Here is a 16348-nt window from a genome sequence, read left to right as displayed (position 1 = left end):
ATTATGTACATCAAAAGAATCTCTCGGTACTCATGGAGTATCCCTCAGTACCTGGATGTAACCTACTCCCGATAATGTGATCAGAACAAATGCGAGCATCAGGAGGGCACCATAGCATGTGCATTATCAATAAAGAATGTAACAACTTCGAGATCGAGTTTCTTCGATTACAGGATTCGCCTAATAATGTCTTGTATGATCTAAGAAACTTTGTATGACAAAGCTTGAATATTTCCCTACAGTCTTCTTTTATCCGCCCCTATCATCTCAGCACATACTTTAACCAAGTTATTCCAGTAGAATCAATTTCCCTTGTTCCTTTTAATCATTTCCTAATATCCCTAAATCTCATATTGCAGATTTGAAAAATACAAACATCACTCATGATGATACAAACAATATCCGGAAAAGAAAAAAAGAAATAGCTTAAGTTGCTGTACGTGTACTGTACAAGCGTAACTCAGATAACAACAAGACCATATATCCCTGTACAAACCAATGTCCTAGTCATAGAAACCACAGACAGAAAGTTCCGTATGTATCCGAATCGTCGATAGGCAAGGACAGCGATAATGCAAAACAAATATAGAAAATATTAATAGTTTGCAAAGTGTCTCTAAAAATGTCATTCTCTGGTTGAATGGCTATTGATGCAGCATTTTGCCTTAGTAAATACACAAATCTTTGTTCGCCGATGCCATTAAAATAGAATGGCATCTTGAAAATAAACGTCGTAAATCTAATGCGTGTATAGATATATATTGTCATTGTAAACATCTGAACGAGCGTCCAACTTTAATTTGCACAATTACTAATTATCTTATGCTAATTCTTACGTCAAAATATAAACTTGTCACTCTCGACTTGAACGGAACAATTCAAATAAAGTCCGAGAATTTTCCCTATGAGTGGTAAAAATATAAAATGAATCAATTTTGAGCTTTTATATTGGGATTCAAAAGACTACTTTGAAACATTGATATTCTATTTTACAATTTAAATCTACGCTCTTTCCAGACAACGCCTGTTTCGAACATAAATTTGTTTTACCCTGATTTAGTGGCTGAAGTTAAGATTTTAAATTAAACAAAGCAAAGTCCATGAGGCACAAGCGTTCGCTTCTAGGCAGCATCTCATCCATATTGTTTTTCTGAGTTTTAAATACGACATGACAGCAAATATAAACAGATATTTTTTTCCAAGCACGCATTTGATTTTACTTGCTAAGTAGGACAAGTTTGATAGTAGTTTTTGACGGGGATTTCTCATATATACGTGTTACATTATGAGACTCACTTCTTTAGGAACTTTCGCTCTGTCTTCATCTATTTCAAGTTCATTTAAGCTATTTCACGTCGTCGAGATTTAGTAGTAAGAAATGGCGTTCATATGGCAATCATAGACAAAAATAATTCCAAATGATTTCAGGACGTTTTTATGCAATAGTCTTATAATGCAGTTGGCATTCATTTCGACATAACAAGTTCGTTTATTAGAAAAGCGGTCTTCGTGATGGTTGGTTATTTTGTGAATCTCATTCGAGACATTAACTATTAAAACGACATTCTTAACCTCTCTCCTGTACTTAATTTAATTGAATACATTGTAGCCTTTTGAATTAGCATGCTAATGTCAAATACCAGATAAATGTGGGTAGGAAACCTTAGAGAAAACAAAATATCAAAGTATCTGTTGCCAAAAAACTGACTTCGTTTTTATTGTAATGATTCTTAAACATAACAGGATATTTTAATGATTTATAGGACTCAAAATGTCAATTTAGAAAGGATCTACAATGGTATGTACATGTAGGTGCCAAGTCAGTTTAGTGTAACAAGATGCAAGAGGATTTACGCCAAATGTTTGATGGAACACATATGAGTTTCACCATAGCAATCACATACAGATGGTAATCACAAATTGTGAATTTGGCAAATGGATACGTAATTGTATATAATATATTGTACTTCCAGTAGCAAAATAATGAACAAGCAACTGCTGAACCACATCGACACATCATCTTAATGTGGCGACAACCGGTCTACCAGTCAGCGTCATCCTCCATGGGCGCCACTTTCTTTGTTCTCTTCACAGTAGTCTTCTTCGATGGCGACGGTGTAGCCTTCTTTTGTTTGTCCGATGATTTAGAAGACGATGTTGTCTTGCTAGAGGTTACAGGTTTTGGACTGTCGGAGGTGGTGGCGACCGAGTCTCTCGCTTTGGCATGTTTGGTTGGAGTTATGGGTATCACTCTGTTCTTCTTCTTTTTGATGACCACGTGGTACACAACTACTGCTGTAATGATGACGAAAATCACACTTCCAGCCAAAATGCCGATAGCGAGTATCGTATGTTCTCCAAGACTCAACACCGCCCCAATGACATGGTCAAACCAAGAACAACCGGCCTACAAAAGATGTAAAGATGCAAGGTCATATAGAACTCCATTATCTCAACCCAACAATCATGACTGAAGTAAAGGCGATTGCAAAAAAAGGCCTTTCGTCATTCACTTGTGATGCATTTCAACACACGTAATTGTTTTGTATCGACAAAACTGAAATGAATACTGAAACATTGTTGTATAACATTAAATATCTTTATCGCAATGTGTCCTGAAAATAAAACATTTGTATATAGTTACATTTCCTTTATGCAGTGCATATAAAAACATACCAACCAGAATGTTGCTATTCTCCAATATCAACAAAAACAATTACACATTAACAGTACCGAATAATTTTCTTTAGACAACCTGAAGTACCTAAAACTGAAACGTTCTCACGGGTCTGTAACAGTACCGAAGATTTTCTTTAGACAACCTGAAGTACCTAAAACTGAAACAATCGTTCTCGCAGGTCTGTAACAGTACCGAAGCAATGTCTTTATACAACCTGAAGTACAAAACATTATCCTTCCTCAGACACATGCCTTTATGGTTATAAACATTAATCACCTCATCGCTTTCCTCGTCCGTACCGTCTACACAGTGGAGGACTCCGTCACACTTCAGCGAGTCATCGATACATCTACAAAATAAGGTTTATCGCAGTAAGTGTAAAGCTCATCAAAACTACGTGTAGAGCAGAACACGACAGTGTTACAGTGGTGAATCATCTTTGGCAATTTCCCAAGAATTATAACATGTGCATCTTGTATTTTAAATATTGCAGTTTTGAAAATAAGTTCATTGTTTTGATGCTAATACTTTACAATAATGAGATATAGAGGTTCCAAAACGAGTGATGGTTGGTTATCGTGCTTATCTAACTCGAGTTAGTTAGTTTTAAAATTGTATAAAGACCCGAGGTATACCGAGTGTCTTTACAGTTTGAAAATTAACTAACGAGAGTTAAATAAACATTAAAATCAACAGTCATGAGTTTAGTATGGCAAGCCAAGTTGTCATTTATTCATGGAGCAATGTTGATCCAGTACTTAACCAAATTATATAAGATATCTCATATAGTATATAAGATATCTTATAAATTATATAAGATATCTTATAAACATATGAGATATCTTATAAACATATAAGATATCTTATTTTAAGTTTATGAGATATCTCATATCTTTTATAAGATATCTTATATACTTTATAAGATATCTTGTAAAAGATATAAGATATCTGATAAAAGATGATATCTCATAAACTTTTCTTTATAAGATATCTTATATCTTTTATAAGATATCTTATATAATATATAAGATATCATATCTTTTATGAGATATCTTATAAAGAAAGGTATATAAGATATCTTATAAAATATATAAGATATCTCATTTATTATATAAGATATCTTATAAAGTATATAAGATATCTCATAAAGTAAATAAGATATCTTATATAATTAAATAAGATATCTTATATAATTTGGTTAAGTACTGGATCAACATTGTTCCATGCATAAATGACAACTTGGCTTGCCATAGTTTAGGGACCTTTTTCACCCACAACGTTTTGATATCATATCAAGGAAAAACATTATTCCAGTTTGCGATCAGTTAAACAATTGTCATGAAACTATGACGTCACAATGGAAGATGAAGTCGCAAAGCATTCTTTCTTGACGTCCTAATTAGATTGACCAATGGAATAAAGTCCTGGGTGTTACCCTCTATTGAGTAGCAAAAAATGTTTACCAACTCCTTGCAGGTTTATCTATCTGGAGTGGGGAAACCTACATGTGTAGTGGTTGTTGGAAAAATAATATAATCTACAAAATATTTGTGTTTTCACCTTTTATAAGAAATGACTATTTTATATGACAGTAAAAACAATCCGTAAAACTGACAGAAACAGTGTCACATTGGTAAGCCATCTAGTCTTAGACAAAGCGAACATAAAATTTAGGAGTTACGTCCCGTTAGAATTCCCCTGCTATGACTCTGAAGATATGGACCCTATGGTTTGTATTGGTAGGTTTTGACTGCTTCATTTCGTCAGTTGACCTATATACGTATAAACTGTCGTGTGGTCTATCGACACATCAGCTCTTCCGTGAAATTGCAGATAAATATCAAGTTATATTCGAAGAACATTTGTTTAGTCCTATGAAGTTGTGTTATTGAAGACTCCCGACTGTATTTACCTTGTGGAGTCACATTTGAATTCCCCTGCTGGACATGCACCTGTAGCCGTTCGGAATGACGTCAGCAGGATCTTAAACCCGCTCAATTGAGTAGTGGAGTCACTGTAGAAGATCAGTGTGATGTTGTTCTCATCAGATACGTAAGGAGCTATGGCTGTCGAGCAAAACCATATCAGAATGTTTAGTACAATGCAATAGGAAGATGAAGAGTGCAATAAGTATGACCGACAAAACACAGTAGACAAACAATACTCACAACAAGTACTATGGAAACGTCGCCAAACTACAATGTATTAGCGTGATGGTACCTTAAACGTAATAGTACCTGAACGGAATTTCATTTGGTAACAGCAAAACGAACTCACCATCATTTAGCGTCTGTTTGGGGGACTTATTGGTTTTACTCCGTTGCTTATGATTTCTAAATATGTTCAACTACACATTTTAACGAATAATAATAACATACGCAACAAAATAAATCAAAACGTAGCTGCACCTGATGCTGATATCTATGAAATACACTTATCGAAAGCTAAATGTTCTTATTGATTCAAAAAAACTGTTGAAGTTTAATGAACTACAGTAAAAAGGAAATATCTTTTCTTCTTTTTTTCTTATATTGTTTTATTTTTTCAAGTTTTTTGTTACATCTACATCAAACAGTCATTGCACACAAACTCTCTTTTGAAGACAGAAGCATGCGTTTCTCAATCATAGTCATTTATACACATCATCATCATCATCATCATCGTTGTCGTCGTCCATACACAGTGACAATAATCATCATCATCATCGTCATCATCTTATCATCATCGTACATACACATTGACAATCAACTTCATCATCATCTTATGTACAATCATCATCATCATCGTCCATACACAGTGACAAACAACATCATCATCATCATATCATCATCATCATAATCACTGTCACCATCATCATCACAATCTATGCGTGATGACCGACTTATTCATCCACCTCTTCTATGTATAAATTGTATAATGTCAACAAAGAGTAGGCAATGTCACACGTGTTTATCTGACGTCTCATATTGCAATATGAACATATTTTTGTGTTGCATTGCCTATATGTTCGTCAAATATAAGTGTACCACTTCTTTTGATATATACAGGAAGAATTATTTATACACTCAGACTCGTACAGTACGGCAATACTGGGAGGAACACCTATCTTTGTATAAAATATGTTAACTACTTGTTAAATAAAGCCCTCTACAATCTTAGGAATGCCTCATATTTGCCATAATAAGATCATGTCACAGCAAATGAAATACGAATTCCAATTGTCAAAGACGCAATTGTTTAGGCTCAATTACATTTTAGGATAACATGTAAATAACTAAATTAGCGCCTTTATATATATTCTCCGTATAATAAGACCACCAACTGCGTCCTCGGCCGGTATCACACTATCATGTTCATATAACAGCGTACCTCCCTCGACAAAAGTCCTTAATTGATAAATATATGCATGAAAAAGTGATATTAACCGAGAAAAAGTATAAGTCTCGGTTAATATCACTTGTTCATGTCTATAAATATGAGCCTAAAATGTGATAGTAACCTCTATAATTGATAAAAATTTACTCTTACATCTTAAAGTCTCACAAAAAGCATCATAACATATGTTTATATATGATTTCTTATCCTGATTTTCTGTGTTACCTTGACTTCCGCAGTACGTGAAGTTATCGTCCCTTCCAAGCTCCTCGATCGTGACGTAGTCCTGACACACAGAGTTGGTTGGTTCTTGCAGGCTGAACCGCAAGAATTTGACCAAAACTTGCTTACCTTTGGAAAAAGAAGGAGAAGGAATTCGTTTACATTGATAAGCTCTTTTTTCTCAGATATTTTTTAACAGATCCTTTAGGAAACCCCTACCAGACCTTATGGAACGCCAATTTAGCATATATTCAACTGATAGAATAAATCTTTAAACCATTGAATATACATTAAATGTTTTAATTGGATGAATCTTTTCAATAATTTGCACATAGTTTCAATTTTTTGAAGAAAGGTGCATTTGAAAGTTGGGAATATCTTCAATTGAACGCACCTATTTTCGATTGTTCAAATCAATGAAAGATTGGTGTAAATACACAACATTTTAACCGAATTAAAGACATTTTTGATTAAAATGAACCTGAAAAGATATGTTCATTGGTTTATTTTCCTTGAATTATTATCTTGGGCATATTTTCAATATAATCCTCGATATTTTCTTTTTGAAAAAGGTATGTATTTTCAGCATATAATTTCAATTTGAAAATATCAGAATTTTATTTAGAAACAATAAAACAATGCTAACGTAGAGTACCCAAAATTGAACACTTTTCATATACTTATATGATGCAGCATTTATATTGTGCAATACAAATGAATAGTGTTTGATCAAAATTCATATAGTTTTTATAAAAAGTGCTATTTTTGTCTGCTTACCTCTTGTACTTAGCTCTTGGAGTCAATTAAAAAAATAAAGGGAAAAAAATCGGGAAATGGCACGCTGCGACAACATAACTATCCTATCACATGTCTACTTAGCCTAGTAACTACCTGTGATTAAGTATTAGAAGGTCCATACTAAAATTATCTTTATCTACTTATGAGGTCACAATGGTCAAATCATAATAACATTTTCTACAAGCAGCTTTACTGAAGAATCAATAACGCCCAGAATCAAAATATTTTGGAATGTCATATCAACGTTTTGCCTCTTATACGATTTAATATCACCTTATCCTTCAGGGGCAATTAGTTTATTAAAAATTAAAATTATTGCGCATATAAAAAATCTACCTCGGGTAGAATAGTTTCTAACTTTATCAAAAGTGTGCAGTTAGAAGCTTATTTTGATATACCTAGACCAAGGACTATGAAGGAGTATCCCAGGGATTAACGCCATGTAAAGTTTTCCATAGGCTTGAAACTCCGTCTTGATTACAGTAGACGTTGTATTCAGTAATACAGTGGTTTTCAATGTATTTCTACAGTACATGTTTATGTATTGTAAATTTCACACCGAGTTGCGTCAAGCCAGGTAAGCTTTATTTCACATTCAGTATATAATATAAAAGAAAAACTCAAGGCATTATGCTTCTACAACCGGCGACTGTAAAGCGAATGAAAGCCAACAGATAGAATACTAAAGTACAACATTGGTAATACGCCTTATGAAATACACACCGAGACATAAAGCACTGACATAAAAAAAGTAAACATAAACATCTAGATCACTGCAAGTTTAATAAACTATAAGAGCAATCATGAAATACAATCATACGCGCTTAAGTTTGAATTTGAAAACATTACAGTACGTACCTGCAGTATTAGTATTAGACATAAGCTGGTGTGGGTGTGGGTGTGCATGAGTGTGAGAGGAAACGAATCACAACATTTTATATATTTAAGCATTGTACATATCTACCGGAATTAGAAGAAGACTGATATAGGCAAAGCCTGTTGTCTTATTCTTTTGTCAATACTGTTCAAATATCTCCTTTAATGTTAACTTATATGTTTGTATTATATATGTATTGTCAATAAAATACTTTGAAATTGAAAGTTACTGCAGTAATGGAATTCCGTGAAACACACATTCCTCAACAAATGAACAACGATATTTCCACTTTAGTCTAATTGATGATCCGCTACTTACTACATGTACACCATTTTAATGCATATATCAATACTACTGTGTTACCTTCTCCGGCGTCAAATCCAACTGCACAGTCCTCATTGGCACGGTATCCGATCAAACTTCCAAACTGATAAGCTCCGACATGAGAACGTAGATAGGCGCTATCTTCTCCTGTAATAGCCTCCGAACATACCCCAAACTGTCCATTTTGAGTGTAAAAATCTGCAACCAGATTGATGGATTCGGCATTTGGAATGAATAGACAAAATACTAAGCAGAGAATGAAAGCTACCATGCCATCGTGGTTCTTCTTGAAAGACGTCATTTTGCAATAGTCGCCAACGATTTTGTGACGTCATAATGGTTACCCGGGAGATATGACGTTACATTTGCGCGCCGTTGTGGCTGAGTGGCTGAAAGTTGGGTTGGGGTGGAGGATAGTCATCTCTATGAAACTGTCACTTTTTTTTTGCTCAATCTTATCCCAAATAAAAATAAATATAAATTTTATTTATTTTACAAATAGTATTATCAAATATTTATCATACTCGTTGGCCCGGATCGAAGTGTGAGAGGTCTTAAAAGTGAGACTAAACCGGAGAAAACCAATGTAGTGTGGCATGTCACCCTTATCAAGGCATCCCCGCGGGTCGTTTTAATAAAAAGTGGTTGCGCTCTCGAATGTACTACCCGACCACCCAATTCCAACATGAGCTACTTTCATTTGAGAAAATTCATATAGCTATGTGCATATCAAAACAAATTTAGACTCCGATGAAGGAGGGAGGGGGAGGAGTAGATTGATACTACATGGATAACTATGAAAATGTAGACCCCCCCCCCCCCCCATCAATTACTGAAATCAGAGACGTATGTATTTATACGTCTCTGCTGAAATAGAGCAACGGAGGGTGTTATCAGAGACGTCTCTGGTGTTATCGACAGGGGGGTATTATCGACCCCCGGTTCTATTCATCTCGTTTTGGATCGATTACGAACCGTTTTTCAGACAATCGGTGGTTTTGATAGGTACACGTACCTTTTCGGAATCTATATTTAATCCTTTTTAATGTTTAAACAAAAAGAAAAAAAAGAAGAAAAGGAGACAGTCGTTATTTTGGACTACAGTTAAATGTGTACATGTCTTATTTTTTTTTATATCCATAGATGGAAATATGACCCAAGAGAAAACTTTGCAAAAACAGTCAAGTTATTGACAAAATCGATAATGCAGTGTGTAAAATGTGTACGAGTTGTCCAAAAATTCGATGTCGATTCGGCTACGCTGCAAGCGTGTGTACAATAGTTGTTATATATGTACTATGAGAGTCTCTTATTTTTAAGGAAACTTTGTGACATAAAATATCTTGGACTATTTTGTGAGTTATCCCGAAAATTATCTACTCTGGGTGTTCCTTTACAGACAGGGTACTTTGGACGTGACATTTTCCGGAGTTTTTTCACCGCTTTATCTGTTCAGAAACTAGCATTTGCTTTTGTTATGACGTCATTTTTCAAGATGTCTGCGTCCACGGAAAACGTGGACGAGAAGAAAATTATTGCTTCTGTGCGTGCCGGCGCAAATCTGACCCGTTCAAAGCCTTTGTTTTCGTACGACTCAAAGTAAGAAACTTATATGAATGTTTTAAAGTATGAATCAGGATCTGCTGTTCGGTCATCTGAAGTATTATGTCGTTTGTAAAAGCCTTATCACTGTATCATGTGTTATTACTTGTATTTCTGCTGTATGAACGTACCGATCTTTACATAAGATTGTTTGATTTTTTCCCCCCTGACAGTGAGATTGAGTTACATTTTGGCTAACATGTTTTTAAATTCATCGTATTTTTTCACTACAGTTTGTAAAGGGTCGAAAATAGCTGCGATAACCACGCACACTCGCCTATTAGCAGGTCCAGTACACTCTGCCGATTGAGCTATATAGCTGTAAAGACCTATAATAGCTCTATTGACCTATCTGAAATAGGTCTTTTGAGCTATTTTCAAGTGATTTTCTTTTTTAAGGAAAACGGAACAAAGTCGCATTTAAAAGAAGGTTGTATCATTAGGTTGATAACAAAAGACATTAAATATAAGTATTCTTTTTAAAAAAAAATGATGTAAAGAAATCGGAAATTTTACATTTATGAAAAATGAAAATAAACATCTAACTCTATGCTTTTTGTAGTCAACATTACCATTAACCTTATTGTTTTATGCGACTTTGCTTTAATTTAATGAAATTTGAAATCTGAGAAAATATAGCTCAGTACAGCTATAATTTATAGGTGTATATAGCTATATAGGGCTTTATAGCTATATAGCTCAATCGGCAGAGTGTACTGGACCTGATTAGTATGAGTTTGTTGCTAAAAATAACCCAAATCGCTTTAACAGTAATTTTTGCAAGATATTATTAAAAATCGCATTAATTTACGACAAGGTAAATAATATTTTGCTAAAAGATGTTTACTGAAAGCGTTGGCTACCTAGAAACTTTATGTAACTTTACATGAAGTACAGTTACGGCAGTACTATATGCAAGTTAGTGGGTTTTCCCCGACCTGATAACGTAGCTTCTGACGACGAGACATTTTTTTATATATAGGTTGCGCCGGGTATTGATATTAGCACTAGACCGAAAACTCCATAATACAAGCTAGGTGGTAACAGGTTGTTCACCCTATACCCTGTTCGCCCTAAAAAAAAAAAAATGTATGCGCCATCAACTATACTTATTGATAACTTTCTATATTGGTGTTAGGTATATTTCATGTGTACAATGTTTTGCCTTAAAATGTTTGTTTTAGGGCGAAACAACCAGCTAGGGCGAACAGGATTTCAGGAAAGACAACCCAGAAACTTTTAGGCTTTAGTTGTGATGTTCATCCATAATTATATATTCATGATTGCCAGGTTCCTGTTCTGCTGTGCTGAATCATTGGTGAAAGTTTACAGTACCATTAGTGGAGAATGTGTGCACAATCTTAAAGGACACAAAAATACAACTACAGGACTTGTCATCAACTCTCAGAACAAACTTCAGGTAATTTTTTACTCTTTTAAGTTTTTCTTTCTTTAAAGTAATCTGGGGTGTAAAGCTAATGCTGTCAATGGTAAAATGTAGATGTCATACTGGTAAGTGATCGGCTTGCATTGCAGTGAGAGTGGATGCTAAATGATACACAAATGTAGCTGAACTGGATCGACTGGGTTGAAAGTCGGCTTCTGGGTAGCTCAATTTGTAGAGCATCTGTCTGGCTGTGCATTTTCCCCCTCTACTGTTACACACAAAAGTCTTACTAGTCTTGAACACAGGTACTAGCCTTGTCTGTCAATACTGTCATAAGATTATTGTATAGGTGTATTCACAGACGAGGCTAGTACCTGTGGTCTTGAATGGGCATCCCAGGATGGTTTACACTCAGATTTGTCAGTTTGCAGCTAAAAACCTTAATTAGGGTGGTATATACATGTAGGTTAAAGGAATAGCTGCATTTTCCTATCCAGAGTTGTTCTTCCAGGAGAGACACTGTTCCAATGCAACAATGTTTTGGGGAACAAGTGGAGCTTTAGATATCTATAGCTTTCCAATCCGAGCTCCAGATTAATGATGTTGGTGATCATACCCAGTGTATATGTGGTATTGCAGTATCAGGCAAAAAACACCTAGCTGCTGCTTTCAGTATATGTCTTCTACATGGTATGATACAGGATTAATGACAGTTAACTAAGAACATTAGTCACTACCCCTGTTTACCTTTGTGTTTACACCATTTATTAGCCAGTGGTTACTTCAGCTCTATCAGCACAGCGCAATTATCACATTTTCAGGGATCATTTTAGGGTTTACTATTGACTTCTATTAGTCCTGTCTGGATGTCGGCTTCATCAGAAATTGATTTGGTGCATCTCCTTTTTATTAAAGAGCAATTGTTGCATTTTCATTTGCTGATTTAAACAATAGATATTTTCTGGAAAAAAAAAAGTTGTAAACAAATATATAACGATAAAGATTTTATAGATAATTACTTATTATACAGTAAATTGTCAAGTCTAAACTGTTTGTTATCCATATATTTTCTTTTAAATTGACTCACCTTTAAGGTTTCAAAAAGAGGTAAAACAAATACAATGGATTAAAGAAATTGAGATGAGTAATGTCAAGAAATTTATAAGAGGATTTACATCATAAAACTAATTTGGCAGACTGTTTAATTTGTTGTGATAAAATTTGTGACATTAATTGTAAGCTGTGACTGTTTGTTTTAGTTATTGTCATGCTCATTGGATCAGACAGTGATATTCTGGGACTATTCCGATGGAGTTCTGCTTAAGGTATGTACTTTCTGAAGTCTGAATGGGTGAGTGGTTTGATCAAACATATATATAGAAACAATTTTACCCCAATTTAGTATTCCAGGTACCGGTACCACAAAAGAGAAATATTATTTTGTGGTCTTTTTTAAAGAGCAAACTTTTGTGTTTCTAAAAGTGAAAAAATCAAAAATGGAATAAATGTAGACAATCATTCTTTAATAATATGGTATTATATATATGTGCATGTCTAAAGTGATAATGACATAATGGAAAGTATAATGTCTTTGTGCCTCTTCTAACAGCGTCCTAGTATTGGAAATTGGGTATTTTAAGAAGACTTGAAGAAACAGTTTTCTTTTAGCTTGTGTGCAAATGACTAACTTTTAATTTAAAAGAAATCTTTTATGTAGGATGTGTTTTTAGATGGCCCTTTTTGAGGAACTTTCTGCATAAAAATGATTTTCTGCCTGCGAAGGAAGGTCAATATCATTGTAACACATTTTTTAAAATTTCAATAAATTTTTCAAAACTTTGCACGGGGCTTTTCTCCAAAAATAGTTAGTAAAATCCCTGGCATGGTACCATGTTGCTTAAAGTGCCATAGTTTTGATTATTACTTTATTTATAATTGATTTTTTATGATAATTAATCTATTAACTCGCTGTTTCTGGTTACAGAGGATAAGATTGCAGGGTCCACTCCATGGGATCTGGATACGGCCCGGTGACCCTGACTTAGTGCAAGTCCTGAAGCATTTCGGAAACTCATGTAAATAACACATTTTTTCTGTCAACGAGACGAAAATACATTTACAAATTTAATACAAATACACACTTACCATGTCATTCTATCAGAGAAATTTTATAGAATTTATGCAAGTCTCATAGATTCAAGTGAAGTTTACCATGGCTCCTAATTTTCTGTGATATTTCCCCAAGTTTGAAACTCTTTCAAATTCCTTTTTTCGCAAAAAAAATGTTTATTTGATTTATTTTTGATTTTTGTGAACAGTTACCTTTATAAAACATTTCCTCCTGGATCTTGCCGAGTTCTAAACAAAATGCTTGGCCATCAACCGTCCGTAGGCTGTAAAACTTAAGGCTCTAACTAACTTGTGAACTAATTATACCCCACAAAGTTAATGAATGAATAATATGACAAATTCAATGAATTAATAACCTGATATTCGATGTTAAGTCAACAATCCATTTCACTTTTACAGATTACCTAGAGCACTGTAACATGTTAACCTCTAATAAGGATGAGTCCAAAAGTATCAAAGACCTATCTGGACTATCCAGTGACCCTCGGAGCTCGGCCATCGGCTGTAAGGTAAGTGGATTTACTAACATTAGCTATGGATCTATAAAATTAACTATTTACATGTTTAGATTGTCTCCGGGCTTTCATTTGACCCTTGACATTTTATAATTTCAGAAGGAAAATATCATTACATTTTTCATTAAATTTAGAGACACATGTCAGATATGCAGGTTCTTTCAAATCCAAGAGTCAAAACAGATTTTGTGGGGTCAAAAAGATATTCTCAAGGGTCAGTTGAAAGCCCCGTGTCTAGTAACTCAACAGTGCTGAGCCGTCAACAAAATGGTCAGTAAACACGGTTATTACTGACAGAGTGGGATCATAACTTATTGTTCTCTGTCATGGGTATAAGATGACCTGTTAACGTTAGGTCTGGACATATCTGACGTAATTTGGTTGATATATGGTGCTCAACCCTCTGCAATATGATGAAGAAATTATGAGTTATTTTTTTAAAGTTGGAAACTTTCAATCCAGCCCATTATTACTAACTACAGATATTGATATTGTATGACTGTTTCAAATCTCATTTATTTCCAGGGGAAGTACCTAGCTGCAGTTAAAGGATGTTTTTTGTATGTCAAATCTACAAGTAAATCATCCAAAATAAGGAGGTAAGTATAAATTCCACCTGGTTTTATACCAGAATTTAGCTTGATGAGTAGAAGAATAGTCATAGTTTTTGTATTTTTTTGTACATAAGTTATATGTTATGTTTGTTCTCTCTGTTGATCAGACTCACTTTGAATCTCGTTAACCACCTGTCAGTTATGTTATGTTTGTTCTCGCTGTTGATCAGGCTCACTTTGAACCTTGTTAACCACCCGTCCGTTATGTTATGTTTGTTCTCTCTTTTGATCATGCTCACTTTGAATCTAGTTAACCACCCGTCAGTTATGTTGTGTTTGTTCTCTCTGTTGATCAGACTCACTTTGAATCTCGTTGACCACACGTCAGTTATGTTATGTTTGTTCCCTCTGTTGATCAGGCTCACTTTGAACCTCTTTAACCACCCGTCAGTTATGTTATGTTTGTTCTCTGTGTTGATCAGGCTCACTTTGAACCTTGTTAACCACCCGTCCGTTATGTTATGTTTGTTCTCTCTTTTGATCAGGCTCACTTTGAACCTTGTTAACCACCCGACAGTTATGTTATGTTTGTTCTCTGTGTTGATCAGGCTCACTTTGAACCTTGTTAACCACCCGACAGTTATGTTATGTTTGTTCTCTGTGTTGATCAGGCTCACTTTGAACCTTGTTAACCACCCGACAGTTATGTTATGGTTGTTCTCTCTGTTGATCAGGCTCACTTTGAACCTCGTTAACCACCTGTCAGTTATGTTATGTTTGTTATCTCTGATGATCAGGCTCACTTTGAACCTCGTTAACCACCCGTCAGTTATGTTATGAATCACTAGCTAGAGGGACATGCATGTAATATTTTTGTCTCCATTGACAATGTGTTATATTTTTGTCTCCATTGACATTGTGTTATATTTTTGTCTCCATTGACATTGTGTTATATTTCTGTCTCCATTGACAATGTGTTATATTTCTGTCTCCTATGAATCACTAGCTAGAGGGACATGCATGTAATATTTTTGTTTCCATTGACAATGTGTTATATTTTTGTTTCCATTGACAATTTGTTTTATTTCTGTCTCCATTGACAATGTGTTATATTTCTGTCTCCATTGACAATTTGTTATATTTCTCGCACCTCAGACAAATATATCCCACGTTATACCCCATGCTAGATTTTTCTATCTCTTGACAATTTGCCTTATAAATGTTCTTTTTTGTCGTTATATGTATAGTTTTGATGTTGGTAGATATTTGATGTTGTAGATAAAATATAATCTACACTGTGAAATACGTTGTAATCTATGTAAGGACGGACTATATTTTTACGCGGAAGCATTCAAATGTAGCTTTAGTAGTGAAGAGGTCATTATCATTTGAGGTCCAAGGCGGGATACTTGTAGTTTATAGCAAAACTGAAGAGTTCTTTTCGAACTAAAAGGTGCGAGAAAAAAAAATCAATTACGTGTAACTGAGCGAGATCGGGTTATCTCAGTTGAGGGCTAAGATTCTGTAACATCCCAACATCGGCTTACGCCTCGGTTGGGATTGTTACAGAATCTTAACCCTCGACTGAGATAACCGGATCTCGCTTAGTTACAGGTAAAAGATTGTATTAATTTGTCTCCATTGACAATGTGTTATATTTCTGTCTCCATTGACAATGTGTTATATTTCTGTCTCCATTGACAATGTGTTATATTTCTGTCTCCATTGACAATGTGTTATATTTCTGTGTCCATTGAAAATGTGTTATATTTCTGTCTCCATTGATAATGTGTTATATTTCTGTCTCCATTGACATTGTGTTATATTTCTGTCTCCATTGACAATGTGTTATATTTTTGTCACCATTGACAATGTGTTATATTT

At 34.6% G+C, this 16348-nt stretch overlaps 2 protein-coding genes across 2 annotated transcripts in view; one reads left to right on the top strand and one right to left on the bottom strand.

Annotated features, from left to right (window-relative positions):
* Positions 1 to 1686: 1686 nt before the first annotated feature.
* LOC110442541 lies at positions 1687 to 8601 on the bottom strand. The gene is made up of 5 exons (XM_021486194.1): positions 8316 to 8601; positions 6281 to 6406; positions 4593 to 4746; positions 2957 to 3029; positions 1687 to 2407 (listed from the first exon to the last, which is right to left on the bottom strand). The coding sequence occupies exons 1-5, from the start codon at positions 8575 to 8577 to the stop codon at positions 2042 to 2044; spliced, it is 981 nt and encodes a 326-aa protein (XP_021341869.1). The 5' UTR covers positions 8578 to 8601; the 3' UTR covers positions 1687 to 2041.
* A 1166-nt stretch (positions 8602 to 9767) lies between these two features.
* LOC110442552 (WD repeat-containing protein 75-like) overlaps positions 9768 to 16348 on the top strand; it is a 23520-nt gene continuing 16939 nt past the window's right edge. The window contains exons 1-6 of the mRNA XM_021486206.1: positions 9768 to 9875; positions 11169 to 11298; positions 12525 to 12590; positions 13250 to 13340; positions 13795 to 13904; positions 14436 to 14509. Of these exons, the coding sequence (XP_021341881.1) occupies positions 9772 to 9875; positions 11169 to 11298; positions 12525 to 12590; positions 13250 to 13340; positions 13795 to 13904; positions 14436 to 14509 (575 nt within the window). The 5' untranslated portion in view covers positions 9768 to 9771. The remainder of the gene's footprint in view (positions 9876 to 11168; positions 11299 to 12524; positions 12591 to 13249; positions 13341 to 13794; positions 13905 to 14435; positions 14510 to 16348) is intronic.

The sequence above is a fragment of the Mizuhopecten yessoensis genome, unplaced genomic scaffold (genome assembly GCF_002113885.1).
Source record: "Mizuhopecten yessoensis strain PY_sf001 unplaced genomic scaffold, ASM211388v2 scaffold716277, whole genome shotgun sequence".
Lineage (NCBI taxonomy): Eukaryota > Metazoa > Mollusca > Bivalvia > Pectinida > Pectinidae > Mizuhopecten > Mizuhopecten yessoensis.
This window is presented reverse-complemented; position numbering and strand designations above follow the sequence as displayed.

What these genes read in the sequence shown, in the direction of transcription:
- LOC110442541 (XM_021486194.1), bottom strand. Translation starts at nt 8,577, where the DNA reads ATGACGTCTTTCAAGAAGAACCACGATGGCATGGTAGCTTTCATTCTC. An exon ending in TGGATTTGACGCCGGAGAAG is followed by an intron (nt 6,407 to 8,315) that starts GTAACACAGTAG and finishes CTTTTTCCAAAG; the next exon opens with GTAAGCAAGTTTTGGTCAAA. An exon ending in TTCAAATGTGACTCCACAAG is followed by an intron (nt 3,030 to 4,592) that starts GTAAATACAGTC and finishes CTTATTTTGTAG; the next exon opens with ATGTATCGATGACTCGCTGA.